The following is a 19,484-nucleotide window of genomic DNA, read 5'->3' on the forward strand; positions in this document are numbered from 1 at the left end:
TTCGCTAGTTGGCGTTGAAAGCGCATAGTTCTAGTTTTATTCGTCGCATCGGGTCATGCTATACCTTTTTGGATGAGTCTATATGGAAGACCTTTAAAAACATTAAATCCAATGAAAAGGATTATTCAACTGTACTCTATGTAAACCGGTTAAAGAATTAAGATGTGAGCGTGGCATCAACCACATTTCTAGCGACATTTTATAATGGAAAATAAAATAATAACAAAAAATAGGCTTAAAAACGAAAGACAAAACTAAGAGATCTTACTTTTGAAAAACAATGAAATGCCAGAGCCCATGAGAGTTTTTTTTGTATGGCAGGAATCCAAAAAGCTTTTTACGAATCAACTCCTTGAACTCCTGTAAAGCAATGAACAACTACGAAAATTCGCTAACAACCAACATTTCTGGCAGATACAGGGTTTGTCCGGAAAGTAATAGGACCGATTTCCTTCGGCAGCGCAGCATCGACGCAGAAGGAGCCCATTTGGATAGTCTTTAAAGTATTGTAACGTTTTGGTTCAATCAATTTTATTTCATTTTAGGACTGAGTTTATTAATTTCCGGACAAACCGGTATATTCTGTGTGGGCATCTTTTATATTCGGGGAATTGTTCGGCATCTATTCAAAGCTGCGCCAATGTAGCGGTATTTGCCTTCCGTCTAAATTTAAAAAATAAATAAATTTTAAATTTTAAATGCTTGTGCAATTCATTTCAAATGCTTATCTTTGTGGCCATGAACTAATGAAGAGAGCGGTCAATAAAGTTGAGCTTTTGAGCTTAAAATGAGCGAATTACAATCTGTGGTAATCTATTCTTATAATATTGTGTATCAATAAGATTTCGCAGTATTTTTTACTTTTTATATTATTTGTATAAAAATCTTCGACGAATAAGTACACATGTATGTATACTTGTATATACACAAATTTGGTATTAAAATCACCGCCTCAGACGAGTAATTAATTGATAAAAGCCAGACAATTCCTCACTCGAAAACGAATAACTAAGACACAGTCCTCAATTTCGCATTCAGTTTGACTGAAATTGTGGAGAATGGCGCATCGTTTGATCTTCTTGTCCATTTTGTGTGGGCATCTTTTGTATTCTGGGAACTGTTCGGCATCTATTCAAAGTAGTGCCAATGTAGCGGTATTTATCCTTAATATTTTTAATAAAACAAATTCATTTTAAATTTTATATTACTGTGCAATTCATTCAGCCATTTCTCACCTATCTTTGTGACGATGATTTATTGAAGAGCGCGGTCAATAAGATGGAGTTGTTGAGCCTCAAATTAGAGAATTATGATCTGCGGTAATCTATATTTAAGAGTATTAATAAAACCTAACAACTATTTTTTTTTTATTTTTATTTTTTTTGTTCAGTATTCAAAGTGAATTAATGGCAATGAAGGAGCAGCTTCTTCGTGAAGTAAAAACAAATCTCGAATTGTTAGATTCGAAAATTACAACGAAGTGGTAAAGCAGCTGATATTTATTTAAAAATTCTCAAAAAATCGTACAAATAATAAATTTTTGTTTTAGTAATGAAGAGAGCAAAAATGTGATCTCTTCATGTACCGAAGCGATGCGTCAAGAAAACAGGAAATATGCAGAGAGTGGTATTCAAAGTGAATTAATGTCAATGAAGGAGCAGCTTCTTCGTGAAGTAAAAACGAATCTCGAATTGTTAGATTCGAAGATTACAACGAAATTGTAAGCAGCTGATATTTATTTAAAAATTCTCAAAAAATCGTACAAATAATAAATTTTTGTTTTAGTAATGAAGAGAGCAAAAATGTGGTCTCTTCATGTACCGAAGCGATGCGTCAAGAAAACAGGAAATATGCAGAGAGTGGTATTCAAAGTGAATTAATGTCAATGAAGGAGCAGCTTCTTCGTGAAGTAAAAACAAATCTCGAATTGTTAGATTCGAAAATTACAACGAAATTGTAAGCAAGCAATTCTCAAAAAATCGTACAAATAATAAATTTTTGTTTTAGTAATGAAGAGAACAAAAATGTGGTCTCTTCATGTACCGAAGCGATGCGTCAAGAAAACAGGAAATATGCAGAGAGTGGTATTCTGAGTGAATTAATGGCAATGAAAGAGCAGCTTCTTCGTGAAATAAAGGAAATAAAGAAGAATCAGGAATCTGTGCCTCCTGCAACCAAGAAACCAGCATCGTGTACCGAAGCGATGCGTCAAGAAAACGGGAAATATGCAGAGAGTGGCGTTTATGAACTTTATCTGCCTGAATTTCTTCATCACCCTTTCAATGTTTATTGTCTTCGTGATCCTGATGGCGGTGAACCATGGGCTGTAATTCAACGTCGTCAAAGTAACGACACCGACTTCTATCGTGGGTGGTACGAGTATGAACACGGTTTCGGCGATTTGAATGCCAATTTCTTTCTCGGCTTGGATAAAATACATGCTCTGACGAATTCGCGATCTCATGATCTTTGGTTTCAATTGGAGGATTTTGAAAATGAGAAACGTGTTGCCAAGTACGATAATTTCGCTATAGGCAACGCTCAAAATAAATATGAGTTAATTGCGGTTGGACAATATTCAGGCACGGCCGGTGACTCGTTCTCTTATCATCTCGGGCAAAAATTCAGCACTAAAGATAGTGATAATGACAAAGATGCTAGCAACTGCGCGGTGCAATATACAGGAGCTTGGTGGTATAAGAAATGTCATGCCAGGTAATATACGCTTTTTGCAAAGCTAAGAATGAATTTTTTTCATATGGAGTTTTGAAATAATATTATAATTGACATTAAATTATTTACCTATTATATTTACTTACAGCAATCTGAACGGCCTGTATTTAGGAGGAGAGTTTCCGGAGGATCAGTATGCCAAAGGCGTGGTGTGGTATGCTTGGCGTGGATTTTATTACTCCCTCAAATATGTACATATGGCTATAAGGCCGAAGTATCACTGAGAAGGTGGTTTGCTATTGAAAACCTTAGCCTCCATAAAATGTTCACTATTTCTGACGTTAAGGCTGTTGAAACTAATTTAACTTAGCATAATGTTTTATACAACTTCGCATATTCTATTTAGCAACAAATAATACATTATTTGAAAAAAGACTGTTCCTTTTATTTCTAAAAACAGTATAGGGAATGAAAGTAATCTTGGCTTATTTCAATTCTAGAAGAAAACAATAGTTTCATAATATTGTATATAACACACACTTTCACAAATGCAATTGTTTTAAATTAGGTACAAGATTTTCCACTCTTTTAGTTGCTAACACAATTTTATTACTCGCCTGCATTAGGGGAACGAAATACAATTTGTTACGAGTATATTTCGTACCTAGTTCAATTTCCTCTTCGCCCAAATTTCTCCACTTTTTCATAGCACACACACGAGCGTATTTCGTACCACGTTTTCGGTGTGTTCAAATTTCCCGCTTCTAAAGACCATTTGGACAATGGCACTTTATAACAAAGCATATGCGCTAACGGAATTCGCATTCATTTCCTGTTGCCGTTTGACCACTTCCTCTAATTCGGCGCAGTTGTGTGGATATATAGAGAAATTGCTGGATATTTGTGTAATTGTGTGCTGGCTTTTTTATGCGGCGCATATTAAGGGTTCCACTGAATTTCTTCTAAAGCCATTCCGGGCAAATGACACTTACTTTATTGACCACTTGAGATTTCGGGCCAACGAAGTGTACGCGTGTGAATATAAAAAATCGCGTGCGCAAAGGAAGACTCATGCATACTACATATGCATATATACTTGTGAGTATGTGTAGTGCTAATAGTGTGTGGGTACATATGTACATATGTAAGAGCACTTCATAAAATTTGTCACTGTCTGCTTAAGCGAATGGACTGCAAATGTGCAATTCAACTTTTCTTCTTACTTTCCTACAATTTTCGGCGACTAAGTGAAGATCTGGCAGGAAATAAATGCGAAATCTGCTAGCATTATTATGACTGTGTTGGGGTTAATCACGCTAAAAAAACCCAGTAGTGAATGCTTTTACAAAAATTTCGAAAACTGTCGATATATTGCATAAAATTGCCTTTAGTTTGAGGTCAAGTATCCTTGGGTTTCATGAAGCTCCTAAAAGTATGTTCTGTGCCGCCGATAACCCGCTCGTTCGACTTAAATTTATGTTGAATGAGTAACTCTTTCAAGTTTGGAATCTAAAAGCAGTCCTACGAGCAAAATCAGAAGAATATCGCGGCTTGTGCAGTGGTTTGTATCCTAAATTATTTGGGTTTAGCGACGGCGAATGTGTGAGCCGGTTTGTTTTCATGATGGAGAAGTACTTTTTATTCGTCGTTGAAGCCGTTTTTCCGTAATTTTACATAGGTCAAATAAGTTGGTATAGTATAGCTCCATCAACTTTTTGAACTCCGTAAACGATGGTAGCAAAATGAGGCCGAAATTCGTTCGCCGCATTTCAACAGCATCGGTCTTCGTCATGCCGATGATTTTCGCATTACTTTGAGATGTCTACTGCCTCAGCTTCTTTAAGCACCTATGACCGCCTGTAATTAAAATGGGGAGAGATCGTAGACTGTTGTCGCGTTATTCTCGCTGTAGAAGCCGGAGCACTTAATCGAGGCAACTTTTGATCCACTACACCGAGAGAAAGGAGTCATCAACTATATGAACTCTTTGACTTTACTTTGCAAATTCCCTTTTCAAATCGTGCAAGTTCTTACCGCATATCGTGCAATAGGAATGTAGTAAGGTTAAACATATTGTCGGGCGTGCTTTCTAGCTTTTGTAAGACTGAGATTGAAACTACCGGAATACTCTCAGCGGACAAGGTGAAATATTCGAAATGGATATAGTGACATGTATAAAACGTTTTGTCGCTTTCTGGGTGGATATATGTATATATGGATCACAAATATATAAAAGTTTTAGGTAACACAGCGAACCAGCCTTCTAAGCTATCCACCTAAGATCCCTGTTGACTTCTGTCAAGGATTCGATCTTTTAACCCAATCTAAGCTTACTATATCCGGCCTTTTGTTGACACTAATCTCAAAGTGGTTCGCAACTACTCCGTTTCTCTACTGGGTAGACACACGCCAAATGCTTGGAGTCAAATAAAACCATTTGTTTGGCTTCTGACCGTCCAATTGAGTGTTCATATGTGAAATATGGTCGCGCTAAGAAGTGTCCTTTTGCTTTGTGCACATTTCGTTTACTTATCCTTCACCATTTTGTTCCTTTTTATTGCATTTATTATAGTTCCGTTAGCTTTCAGTTGGGGGCTTTGTACCACTAGCGACTCCATAAAATTGTCGTTGAGAAAATTTCAAGTGTTGCCACTTGAATCTTTTGCCGCCAAATATTTACAACAGTCACAATAAAAGCGCCTCTTGATTGCTTTCACTTGTAAGTTCGTAGAGGCCCGACGCTCGGTCTTTAATACATTGAAATTTATACCACGGGCATAAAGAAATTTAATTCGACTTATCTATTTTAGACTTACTATATTCAATCCTAAAATATAAGTAAGCTTATATTAAAAATATTAAAGGAATGGCCAGGTCTTCCCATTTAATCCTCCTCTATTTCAACTTTGCGTAAGTTAGGAAAGAACAAAAACGACGAAATAGTTTCATTGTTCCATTGCTGGTATGGTTTGAGAATATACCCGTGGTAAGGCATGCCTGTCGTAAGAGGCTTTAATTTGATCCTGCTTCGACAGCCAGAATTGTGTGGAAACCAACTGGTAGTAATTCGTGATAGCAAGGTCATACCAAAGACTTTAAAAGAGAAATCGGGGAGCATTGATGTTGGTAGTCAACTCCAATCTGCTCATTGGGTTTGGCCTTTTGGGGAGATTCGTGGTGGTTGTGGTTAAAACCTTGAAACGGACACAGCGGCTCGCTGTTCTCCGTTTAACAGGAGGGCTAAAAACCATTCCCACTTATACAGTAGAGAGGTTAGCTAACCTACCTTTAATCGAAATAGCCGTGGAAAGCTCTTCAGCAAAAAATAACTTCATGATTGGCGGCGTTAGGTGAATGGTCCACAAAGGCCTTCAAGCATAACTCAATAAACAGGACTTTGGTGAACGAAATATACCACATGTGCCCACGTTTTATTTGGGAGCGAACACTTGAAGTCACAATAAAAGAGGGTCGAAGTCGCAGTGGCATGTGACTCGCTAGTGGAACTTACACCAACTACACCGACGGATCAAAAATGGCTGATGCATTGTTGCTGCATTGGGGGTTCCAGACCATAAGAGAATTCCGGGAAACGAAATAGCTTATGAGATTGCCAAAAGTACCTTCCGCCTTGCTACCGAACCAGTACAGGAAGAACGAAAGTCGAGTTCCGAAGAAAAACATTAATGACTTGTACATACTTTTGTAGTATGGTGGACAGGCGTACGGAATGCGGAAGCGAATGGAAAGGGTTCAGAGGCTTGCTGCGTTACGCATAACAGGAGCTTTAAGAACAACTCCAACGGCGGCTCTTGAACTGGTACTAAACTTGCCACCTATACATCTTCGCTGAAAACTGCGCTACAAAATCGGCGGGACAACTACTGGATGCAGGAGTATTTATATATAGAACAGGACAGCAGGAGTATAGAACCTTCGGGCATAGCTCGGTGCTCTTGGGAAGGAGGCCAGAAATGGATAGTGTTGCCAGAAGTAAGCAATTCTACTGGGTAGAAGGCCACAAAGGCTTCGAGGGCAATTAAATAGTGGTCGAGATTGCTAAGAATGATTTACGACTAACATCCGAAAACGTAATCAACATTGGGAAACCCATGCCTGGTCTATACGACGATCTCAAAGAAGCATGGAGAAGAAAATTAAAACCCGTTGGAACAAGATACCTGGGTGCAAAACTGTGGAGCGGAAGTTCCCAAAATTCGTATTGGCACTCGTTAGAAGAGACTTTAGGAACATGATGGAAATACTAACTGATCACTGTCTGGTGGCGACGTACGCTCAAAAGATGGAGCAGACCGATCGAAGGGACTGCAGGAAATGCCTAGAGCAGGTCACCAAAAAACAATAATCCATTCTTCCGCACTTGTCCCGCATTGGCAAAACTACGCTTGAAACATCTGGACAGTATGATACTCTGAAGAAGGTATGGATAAAAAAGTTGAAGAGTCTGTTGAAATTCATGTCGTGCGCAGGCATCGTAAACAATGACTACTCCTCTTGGACTTAGCAAGTGAACTCCACTTGATATCGCAAAGGACTAAACTGGTCTATGCGTGGCTTATTGGCCTACCAGATGAACCTAGCCTAACCTTTACTCACACGATCTCGAAAAGACTGGAAGATGGTAGTTGGATTATAGACGTGTTATAACTTTCTGGTATTACATGCGAACCGGATGGACATTATTACTTAACTACAATACATTCAAAAAATGCAAGGAAGTAAATGAGAAAGACGCTGAAACACTCCTTCTGCTTCTGTCCGGCCTCTTGTGGAATTTGGTTCACATATGTAGGAACTTCGCAGTTCAAGGTACTTAGTGAATAAATGGAATTAGATATCAAGTTTCTTTTAACCTTAGCAATCCTAAATAAACCTAACTTTATCATTCGAGGGATCACTGTACTGAGTGAGATTCAATTAAGTGTGTGATAGAGAAAAGAAGTAAAAAGAATTGAGGGAAATATACATAATTTTTAAAGAAGTATTATTCCAACTTTTTTAGGAGAAAAAATATTAATTAGATGTCGAAATCACTATTGCCAAAAAATTTTTGGTTTAGTTTAGAAATTCGATAATGTCAGATATGTCGTATGAACTCCGTTGGATTAAGCAGGCCGATATATGCCAAAACGATAGTATATTAAGCCATCGACACAGTAACCTATGATAATCTTAATCTGGTGGTTCCGTTGTAGATATATAGGTTGGAAGTAGATTAGGTTTAACGTATTAAATTTCCGGACTCCGGCTTTCGATGGTTCCCCTTACTATAAAAAAGAAACTAAATATAATAATCGTGGCAGAGACAGCTACGAAGCATTGCGGAATGGTTGAAGCATGCCTATATACTTTTGTGACACAAGTCAACAATTACCCATGCTAATAAAGCACTAATTAAGGGTAGGCTAAAAATGTGTGCTGTTAAGCTCTCTTCGCCGCGTTAAATGACATTAACATATGGTAATTGTTGGGCGTCTTTCATGTTGTATTAAAGTAATAAAAGTAATTTGCCAACATATGTTTTTTTTGGAATTACATTGCAACACCATTATATTCACCGTAATAAATTCCATCCGTTTTTATTTCATGTTGAATATATTCTACTGTTGCTATTTGACCATTAACACCTTGGCAAATACAAATGACACTGCCATGCTTTTTCCCTGACACACCTGTCACATGTTCATATTTTTATGACACACTCGGTGGTGGCAAACGAAATGGCAGGCAGCAATGTGGCAAAGGACCCGGAGAAACCACCAGAAATGTAGATTGTCAGTGACAATTGAAATTAACCAGTGTTTGTTTAATAGGTTTTTGCTGTCGTTGACAGCAAACAATGCTCGCTGTCAGTGCCGTTGGTGATAGTTTTGTCAGCCATAATGAAATTAAGGTGAGTTTTGTAATGTTTCACGCCCGAGGCGGCGGGTGGGTGTTTGCTAGCAAATGTAGGGCCCGTTGAGTAATAGTTTAATGGTATTATTTTCAGGTGGCAAGTATTTCAACGACAATTCACGTGCAGGTGCAGGTGTATGTGTGCTTGTGTGCGTTTGTACAGGTTTCGTTTTGTTGACAGAGTTTTCATTTCAACCTCCATTTACCGGCTGTTACATTGCCACATATTAATTGCATTGTTGCCAGTTATGCAACATGCAGCAAGTTGCCTCTTATCTGTTTATGATTTGTGCCATTTGTGCATTTCTGCTGCCGTTGCCTGTGGTTCTGACATTATTTCCCTTGGCTTTTGCGCATTTGGCTTTTACCACTCTCTTATAATTCATGTCTGGTAAAACATTTGTGGCACAAGCAACAGTGTGTAAGTGTGGATATATGATAGCCATATTTTTTATGAAATAGTTAACAAAAGCAGTGGATGGAAATTTGAAAAAAAATGTTTGTATACAATGGGTTACATACTACTTATAACTTCTTTTTGAACTCGAAATTTTTTGAAAAGAGAGATTTTCTCTTGAGTGAAAGACACCAGGAAAAGTTTGGAGAAAGAAAAGTCTAAAAGTATTGCTTTGAAATTGGTGCAGACTCTTTTAAGTATAAGAAAGTAACCGATAATAAAATGGAGACGAGCGCACTGACGTCATAGCCTTCTAGAATGTTCTCAATTGAGCCTGCATTGATATTTCTTTAAATCTGAACACATAAACACTCTCGAAACTATGTTTTTGAGGTCGGTTGGCAAGAAATACTCAACCGATCTTCACCAAATTTTATACAGGTCTTTGAAATACAATTTTAAAGACTGGACAAAGGACTTTTTTGATTACAATTATTCGAAAACAAAAAATTTTTCAAAATTTTAATTTTTCTTAAAAAATGTCTGCCAAAAATCCATTTTCAGTTCTAAGTTAAGGTTTTAACTAAAACACGTAATTTTTTCAGTTCAGACGATCCTGTAAGGAGATAGGCGCATTCTTTTTCCGAGGGGTCACCGGAAGTGGCGTCACAACGGCCAAGCTTAAAATATTTTTTTTTTTTCTAAAAATTTCAGAATTTCTTTGTTAATATTGTATGTTTGTTACAATAAAAAATGTTAATAAAATATTTAATTTTTTATATGAAAAAAATATTGTTGAAAAAATGATTTTTTTTTCCCAAGGAAACCCATGTAACCCCATAAAATACCCAAAAATTCGTAAATGATCGGTGATATAAAAGAACATACTCCAACCAATTATATTAAGTTAGTTTCAAGCAGAAAGTACTGAATATCATATTCCCCCAAAATCATTTCAAGAAAATGAAAAATAATATTGACTATTAAAATTAAGAAGTAACGAAGAAGAACCCTCTATACTATACCACCTAAGGGCTCGAGAGTTGCTTAAGCGGGGTTCTTTAATCGATTGTTGGAGAAAACTATTGGAGCTATACATATATAGTATACTATGTAAAGAAGTGGAATGAGCGGGTTCATAATACATGCTTGGATTGTTTATTGTCATGAAAAACACTAGAGTATTCTCAGCGTATATTACCGCTAACATTCCTAATTTAGAACTTGTTTTTTTCTTTTTGCTGGGACTTGTGCACCAAGTAGGTCACTTAACTGAAAGAACTCATCTCAAAGAAAAAAATTAATATTCAAAATTGATAAAATATCGAATTTGTATCGGAAGTACGAACACAAAAAAGAATCTGATGAAGTGAGATCAATTTATTGTTGAGATTTAGCAACATTTCGTGAGAACACAGAAAGTGTGTACATAGGCTGCTATATATATTTCTGGACTAGGCAACACTAAGTGTTGCCAGGTGCAATCTGACATTTCCATTGGAAAGTTTGAAATTTTTTAGCATAACATCACTCAGAACGTTTTGTCATTTAATCGTGAATTGTTTTATTTACAGGGAATTAAAAAATTCATCTCGGCCAAAAAATGGAATTAACTCGTGAACATTTTCTTGCGATCATTTTTCACAACTTTCGACGTGGATTATCACGATAAGAGTGCATCGATGAACTAAAATCTTTGTATGGCTATGAAGCACCATCCTATAGCACTGTGAAAAACTGGTACAACGAATTCAATCGTGGCCGACGCTCGCTCAAAAACGAATTCCGTGAAGGTCGTCCAAAAACAGCCGTTGTGCCAGTAAATATCGATGCCCTACGTGAACTGATAATGCAAGACCGTCATGTAACATACCTTCAGATAGAGGCATGCCTATGCATTTCTCCCACCAGCATACATTCGATATTGCATGAACACCTGTCCGTAAAAAATATTTGTTCTCGTTGGATACCGCACAATTTGACAATCGCTCAAAAAAAGGCTCGTGTGGATTGGTGTAAGGAAATGCTGAAAAAATACTATCGCGGTACTTCAAAAGACGTTTATAAGATCGTCACAGGTGACGAATCATGGATCTATGCGTATGAGCCCGAAACAAAACAGCTATCGACCGTGTGGGTCTTCCAAGACGAGCCAAATCCAACGAAAAAAAAAACATTTTTGTTGATAAATATGCCTATTTTCATTATTAGGCCAGAAATATATATAGCAGCCCTCGTATAATGAAATTAACCAAAACTTTTCAAAATATTGATTCCTCGAGGAATTTATCTATGAAATTACGACTCCGGCGGGCTATTGGAAAGAATACTAAGCCGAATATATTTGAATAGAACCAGGTAAGAATCACTCAACAATCTTCTAAGGCTTCTAAAATATAAATTAGGTTAAAATATGTCTGAGGTAATGAAACCATTAGAGTTACAAATTTTGCATTAATGAAACGTCTCAGTAAATTTAACTTGAACTTAATAGCCGTCTGAGTAAATATAACTATAAAGCAATTGCTTTTTATTCCTCCCTACTGGACACATTCATCCACCTCTGCATCTACATATTTATACCAATACGAACATATGTATTTCTACATTACCGATACGTGACTTTTCCTAATGAGTTCTGCGCTCAATTACGTCATGATGCGGACCCTTAAGTAGAAAAAAAATTTTGTTAGGAAATGGCGTTGCCTTTGGCATTTCTGGCAGAGTTGATGTTTATTTTATTTTATGTATGCTTAACGTCGGTTTTCATATGCTGGTATTACTCCCCTAAGGCTCCGCAAATGCGCTCACACATTCTCACGAATTGTTTACCTTCGTACGTTTTTTACGACACCCGTGTGTGCCATTGGCGCTGTAAACGCAGGCTGGTAATTTGCACCCAAATGGTTTTCATTAATTTTTATTTAGAATTTCGGAAATGTTGATGAGAAAAAAGAACTAACATACTAATATTTATAAAGTTGGGAAATTAAAAAAATATATTAGTAAATATTTTTTTAAACTCAGCGTGCACTCTTAATGTTTTTTTTTTGGTAGCAAAGAACTGCTGAGAATTTGTTTGTATAAGATTATAATAAAATAAGAAACATCTTGTATAGGTAGCTATAGTATGCTATACTCGTAGTAGTCTGATAACCGCAGTTCCTACAAATGAGCAGCTAAGCAGGAACGAAATAAATATTCCCTATTCAGGGTATATTAAGAACTGAGCTGGCACTTTAAAACATTTCTTTGTCTTGTAGAATGAACTATTAAACGATCCGAAGTTTCTTTCTATGCTTTGATTTAAGTTGAAGCCGAAGAAGTTTTATATTTATGACGTCTGCTGTGCGTAATAGTTAGAGGCTCACATTACTACATTCCCGGTATTAAGTCCATGTTTAAGTCTAGTTAACTAAGATAAAAGAAAAGACTAAATGCCAAATTTGACATAACATTTGACGTTCAGAATTCAAGAATCGAGTGTACTAAAGATGGTTGGTTGTTTTAAGAAAAATAAAGATTTGAAGAATTCCTCACGGTTCGTTATCATTTTGAGCTATTATTAAGCTCATTTTGTTCTCAAGTGACTTCCAACTAACCACCGTTCAGCGATTATCTGAAGTTAATAAAAATCCCTCCACCTTATAATCGAAGATTTCTGTTTTCATACAAGTGGTAGAATCTCACAAATTTTGTCTTCTGAGGTAAAAGAGAAAAAGCGGTTTTCAACTCAATCTGAGGTTATACCGTTTTTAAGAGATTGTTTTAGTTTGTACAACTAAATGTGTTTCCAGTCATGAGACCTTTGGATCCATCCTCCAAATCTTCTTTTTCTTCTTCACCGGCGTAGACACCGCTTACGCGATTATAGCCGAGTATATTCATAGAGCCATCCTCCAAGTACTACAATGAGATCAAGGTACAAATGTTTATCAAAATGACCACGTGGTCAATGGAAAAGTTCCCGGCTTACCATAGTAAAACACATTTTTTGGCAAAATTCGTTTTTTTTCTATTCAACATAGCTGATTAAAGCGATCCTCCAACTTTTCGACACCACTTTCAGAGGACGATTTGTTCTTTGCTTTAAAATTGGCCTTAGTCTCGGCGATCACCATAACCTTGTCAGCCGACTGTTGCGTATTTTCACGATTCAACGTGTACAGTCCGCTTGGTTGACTGTTCATTGGTCCTTGGTATAAAATGATGGAGCCCTGTTGTATACATTGTCACATATCGACGCAAAAGCTCGGGTTTATTACGATTGAACATCTTCACATACTGCTCCAAAACACCAACTCGTCGTTGTTTTTGGTCAAAAGTGTTCTGGCGCCTTCCAGTAGGCTTACCCTAGATTTCCAACTTACCGAAAATATGCTTAGAGGTTTGTAGTAGGAATAAAAATAAACTAGAGGCGAATAGTAATTATCTTTAAACTTTTGAATTTGTACTCCATAAGGTAGTTTAGCTGTATCTGGCAAAAAAAAAATAGTCCAATAAATGAAGCATACATTTTGGTGCAAATATATAAAATAAATTTCAGACGAATAAACTTAACATTAGTTGCCGCATATAATAAATGGTTAAAAGCTTCGTTGAACATTCCAATTAGATCCAAAATGGCATAATAACGATCACTTAAAAATAGACACCACTCATACCCAACGAAATTTGCATATGTAATATTCAGTTCCCGCATGTATACGCATCCAAGTACTTATGCGCATTAAATCTGGCAGCATGTTTTTGACGCTTGTTAAACTTGGTACAAACGTTCTTCATGAAATATGCAACTGATGAAATTTTAATGAGAATAAAATCACAGATGCCAAGTACTTAATGTTTAAATCATAATTTATCTATGCCACTCCACACATGCCCGCAGAGTTAATTTAATTTGTGGTTTGTCTAAAATGCCAACAGCCGAAAAACATCAAAATTTCAGCAGCTCCGCTTTGCTGCAAGCTCTCACCGCTTCCATTTGTTGTATGCTCCTCAATATACAGACAAAAACACCCTATATGTATGTATGTATGTGACTGTGTGCGTGTATTGCGTGTGACAAAAAAAGCATACAACACTCAGCAGCGCGCACAGCTACACACATACATCTACGTACTTGTAGATCTACCCTATGTCACATATTAAATTTGTAGTTGCAATAAATGCCAAAAGCTTTTAGAGGCTGCTGCAATGGGGTGAAATTGAAACCGAAGAAGTTGTGGTCGGAAAAAAGTTGAAACATTTGCATGCGCCGTCGCTGGTACGGTTGAGGAGGAGTGCAGCGGCGCTTGTACCGCCGTTACCACTGTTTTTATTGTCTCTTTTTGCCGGAGGCGGCACGACTTAGCCCCATGACAAGAGCGTGTGTTTTTAATGCAAAAGCTGAGAATGCTAAAGAAAGTGTGGAAAGGCATTATGTCGGGACATGAGAGCGCATAGTGCAAGAGTTGACAAGAATTGTGATTTCATGTTTTATGTGAATGCGAATGCAGATGCAATGCTCGTGCCACCCAGTGGACGTTTGGATGAGGAACAAAAAATTAAGCTACTTCAAAGTGCTGTAGGGACCAAAGTCCACTCATCGTTTAGGATTATAGATACTTTTGATATATATATTTCATTCAAAGTAAATCGAATCCAATGTGGGTAATGAAATGTTATGCTAGAGAACTCGGACGGTGGACCAAAAAACGTTAGAAAGGGTTTCCTGAGGGGAGGATACCTCTCGTTAATAGTCTGGGTACTTTCGCCCAATCTTCCACGTGAATGAAAATGTGAGTTTTTTTGTGGAAATGAAATACTAAATTTGAAAGGGAAAGTAAAAAAAAAATTCAAAGTATTGACCATTGCTTTACACACATTTTCACCGTCTTTCTGGCAATTTGTGGATACCATTCCAATGGAAATGTTCGTCTTTTGAAGCAAATCAATCAGACACCCAATTTTCGACTTCTACGTAGGAATCGAACTATTGCTCAGCCAATGCATGTCCCATTGGTGAAAATAAATTCTAATGGGAAGGAATCAAGTCTGGTGAATATAATTGCTTCGGGGCCTCCTGAGTCAAAGAAATTGCTATTAAAGATTAGTGGAATATCCTCCATTTAAATTTGTAGACTCTATATGCTCGGTTGGTCTAGGAATATTTTCATCTATCCTTAAGTTGTCAGAATGTTCGACTACGCGATGCAATCCTAAGACGGAGTATTGGAGCCGGGGCATTGGAGCCGTGGAATATATCTCTTCTCATCCGGCGGAAGGCTGGTCATTCGCATAGATAATGCTTCAGCGTGCCATCAGCCTCCGCTTATGCTCTGTATTCAGCTGTATCCACTATTCCAATCTTGTGAAGGTGGAGTTTTAAGGGTAGGGATCCTACTAAGGTCCCTTTTGATTAGAAAGGTCTGGGTCTTGGTCTGTCCGCTACCAGCACTATCGCAAAGTAACTTTGTGGTATGCATAGCCTGTAAGGTTTGCGGACTTACTGGATAGAGCAGAAGCCCAGATGACGACTTCGGATATGCCAACAATTACAGCCTGAAAGACTGAATGCTTGTCATTAAGTCTGAAACTACCATCTGCACTTAGATTACTAAAGAAGAAACCCGTTCCTGTTCCATTTGATCAGTGGTTGAATATGTAGATTTTGCTGTTGGACTGTTGATCACAGAACCGTTGATGCATTCTTCTCTACAGGAGATCGAAAACGTTGTGTATAATTCCTCATGGACTAACTTTACTCGGTATTGCCAATTTAGCTCGAGTTCATTAAGAAATGCCATGTCCGCAGAGATGACGAGTCTGGTGAAAATGTATTGAACGGATATCGAGGATAACATACACAGTTCCGTCCCCTTTTAGTGATAGTATGTTTCCACGGTAGTGTAGTAAATAATCCTAATGGATCAGATGTTCTACTGGTAGGGAGCATTCCTTCGAAATATTTAGTCCATCTGCCTGAATCAAATAAAAATCCGGAAAATTCTATTAGCGACTCAGTTGCACATAAAAAATGGCTAAAAGTCTTTGCGAATCCTACCACAACCAGTATTTGAAAGCCTGTAAATTTTAACTATCCTTCTATATCTCTCAAAATATATCACTTGAAGACTAGATACCAGAAAGCATATCCGTTTGCTGGGTTTTATCGCATTTCTTCTATTCCAAGCGTATGTCTTTGCATACAAAAGAGTACACGGATGCAACTACAACCAAATGTATGTATGTATGCATGCTAGAATGTATGAACATGCGGTTCCTGATACGCGTTTCTGTGAAAATCTTAATAAAGTGCAATGGTGTTTGTACAGCTGTTGCCTTAGTTCATGTTGCTGCTAGTGTTGGTAAAGCTGTCGCCACGGCTGAAGCCATTATGTATGGCAGCGAGTGTAAGAACTTTAGTTTTATGCTAATTCATAAGATATGTACGAGATTGTAGTCACTGTCATGCGCATGCATATACATAAATACACAAACTAACGAACATAAATATGTAGTCAATATGTGTTGAAAGCTCATCGCACGCCTCTGTTAGAGCTTGATATTTAGGCCTAAGGCCGGTGCAAATCACTTCAGGACTATAACATTCTACTTTAAACTGTATACATATGTAGGTATGTACTAGCTCCTACTAGGGTGATCGAAAAAGATTTGCTTATAGAGAAATTTGTATTGAAGTTTCTATTTGTCACTATAGAGCCCAACTAGGGCGTGAGCTATTTTTTATGAAGAAAAATTAGCTAATGATATTCAACAACACGAATCGTCAATCGAATCAATCTTGAACCTATGTCACCTTATTTTCTTTGCTAACGGTTTTCGGTGCATTTAGACGTGGCACATCGAAACCCGACTAGCTTGCATGTCATTACATACTTATGCTAAGTTTTGAAAAAAAAAAAAATTTTGGTGTAAAATTATTTAAAACAATCACTTAACACACCCTAATGCTGTGTTCAAACAAACATCTATATGTATGTTCCCATATACATATATACATAAAGCTCGGCTAGAGTATTTTTTGTTGGTGTTTGAATGTAAAATGGGTTTGCATTTCTCATCCGACATTTGATGTTTCTCACACTTTAATCTTGATGCGTTTTTGTTGTCAACAGCAACCATCACTGCGCAATTAAACACTTACTTATGCTTATAAAATGGTTGTGTAGGACCAACACAAGCAACTTTAAATAAATGCATACATATGTACACAAAAACATGTCTCTGGATATGTGTGATTGAGCGCCAGAGTGGAAGACAGACCGGTCTAAAGATATTTTACCGTGTAGGAAAACGAGCACTGGCCAAAAAAGCTTAAATCTGACACTAAAGCAATTTTGCCAAATTCATACGATTTGGTGAAAAGCAGATATAATATTTTAGGTCTTCCCAGCTCAGGCCACCAATGATTACAACTTCAAGAACTGTGAATAGTGTACGCTGTACGATCTAAGGTTAGCTCTGATTACATAATAACCAGCCCTTGATCATGTGTGACTGGAGTGAAAGATTCGGTTTAACAGGCTAAAATATCCATTGAAAAGGTCAGTAGATACTGCTCCGGAATAAGCAACCATACCCCCTAAGGGGAGAACACCTGCTCATGAGAGTAAGGCCGAAAAAGTGACGCGGCTTGCTACAGTGGAAATCAATATGCCCAAGTGCATTTGTACAAATGCTCATCAGGACTGAGACTAGTAAGAATATGACTAAGGTATAGTATACTTAAAAAACTAACATAAACAATTTTATTTTCGGGCTTGTAAGAGTAGTATTCGGTCGCTGTAGTAAACAGGTTGCCGAAATTGCTTGCAAGCCAATAGCACAATTGACTCTGTCCCGTTAAAACCCTGATCAAAGTACGCCACGGAAACATGGTATAGATGGAGTCAACATCGACGATCTCAGGAGAAAATTTGGCAAAACCCTTGAGAGAACACAACACTTCAAACAGAAGTCCTCGAGACAGTAGTGTGAGAACAAAGTGCGAAGAAGAGTCCTTCGAAAAGTAAAGAGCTATCCAAAAATGAAGCTAACAAAGGCTAAACAGATAAATGCCCACCATATGGAAAAGGTTCTATTTAAGAATTATAGTAAATACTTATATCGGTACTGCCAACAAATGAATAGCCAGACAGACGGACATACCGTCATGTCTACATACACTCAGCTCAGTTTGTCATGTTTATATTTTGAAGATTATCTCCTTCAAATGTTTTCCGCGGCTGCGTCCCAGATGATGAGATAATTGGCAAATGACAAGCGTAATTTTGTGCTCCAAGGCCTGAATGGAAGCGGGATTGTTCGCATAGTATTTAGACTTTACATATTTCCACAGTAAAGTTTAACGGTGTGATACCATATGATCTTACTGGCCAATCGATCAACCCAAAACGTGAAGGAATGTGCTCACAGAAGTGTTCTCTCCATAAATCTATTGACTGATGTTGATGCGATGTGTAGGAAGTGAAGGAAATCTTGTTGAAAACAAATGTAGCTGAGATCACGAACTTCAATTTCAGGCATCAATCACCGGCCCAGAAACCATACCAAACTGTATTTTTTTCCGGATAAAAAGAAAGTTCTTGAGTCTTGTTTGGTAGCGCTTCATTCTAAATGCGTCAATTTTGTTTGTTTGTACGTAGGATCTTCAAGGAACTTTTCAAGAGATCATAGAGCGAAGCAATGTGGGAAGGTTGAGCGGCTTCAGTTCTTGCACAAACTGTATTGACGTAAAATGCGCCAAGTCGTTCTATACCTCAGTTCGAGTTGCTACGAACGGCGCCCAATCAACTCTCCACGGTCCTCGTGTACACTCTCAGCTACGGTTGCTATATTTTCTTCACTGCATGCTGGTCGTGGTCTATTCGGTCTAATATTATCGAATAATGAATGCTAGGTATCGGAATGGATGATGGTGTTGCTAATAGTATGCTCAATAGGCCGATTATGTTGACCAAATATTGAGCAAAGTGCGCGAAACATATTCTTTACAGAAAATTAATTTTCGGAATAAAGTTGACCGATTTGTAAACGTTGTTCAGGCGTAAGTCTTTCCACGATGAATTTCCAAACAATGCTGAAAAAATAACGTAACATAATTCCATTTGTGTAGGGTATAATGCGATTTACAAACGCAGAAACATATACACTCTACAGCGACTGGAGCAACGTTTGGTGGTAAATATGCGCCACCGCAAAAAGCAAACATGCACTAAGTGTAAAGTGTTACCAGAAGCAAATAAAATTTGCATTTGCAACTGGCCACAGAATACTCGCAGCTGTTGAGAATGCGAAAGGCAAACTTAAAAGCGCCAAGTGCGCGTATAAATTGCATTATTATGCAACTTGTATTTCAATGCAGCCACACAAACCATAAGTGGGTCTCAACGTGTTTTTATGCTTATTTCTAGAATTGTTTACGGCTGAAGCAGTGTTGTGCGTCACTCTTAGCTACCCACTCTAGTGCTATTAACACAGAAAATGAGAGAAT

At 37.6% G+C, this 19,484-nt stretch overlaps 2 protein-coding genes across 5 annotated transcripts in view; both read left to right on the forward strand.

Moving 5' to 3' along the window:
• The window catches only part of LOC125775766 (techylectin-5A-like), a 337,356-nt gene extending 334,248 nt beyond the window's left edge, over window positions 1-3,108 (forward strand). For 3 of the 4 annotated variants that reach the window (XM_049446364.1, XM_049446361.1, XM_049446363.1), the window contains exons 3-7: window positions 1,391-1,483; window positions 1,550-1,720; window positions 1,786-1,956; window positions 2,008-2,715; window positions 2,822-3,108. In XM_049446364.1, the coding sequence (XP_049302321.1) occupies window positions 1,391-1,483; window positions 1,550-1,720; window positions 1,786-1,956; window positions 2,008-2,715; window positions 2,822-2,957 (1,279 nt within the window). In that variant the 3' untranslated portion in view covers window positions 2,958-3,108. Of the gene's footprint in view, window positions 1-629; window positions 649-1,224; window positions 1,320-1,390; window positions 1,484-1,549; window positions 1,721-1,785; window positions 1,957-2,007; window positions 2,716-2,821 lie in introns of those variants that run through there. The other variant, XM_049446365.1, reaches the window with a different exon arrangement.
• LOC105233636 (ryncolin-2-like) overlaps window positions 994-19,484 on the forward strand; it is a 237,845-nt gene continuing 219,354 nt past the window's right edge. The window contains exon 1 of the mRNA XM_049446418.1: window positions 994-1,154. Coding sequence (XP_049302375.1) covers window positions 1,059-1,154 — 96 coding nt within the window. The 5' untranslated portion in view covers window positions 994-1,058. The remainder of the gene's footprint in view (window positions 1,155-19,484) is intronic.

Source organism: Bactrocera dorsalis, chromosome 1, assembly GCF_023373825.1.
Source record: "Bactrocera dorsalis isolate Fly_Bdor chromosome 1, ASM2337382v1, whole genome shotgun sequence".
Taxonomy (NCBI): Eukaryota; Metazoa; Arthropoda; class Insecta; order Diptera; family Tephritidae; genus Bactrocera; species Bactrocera dorsalis.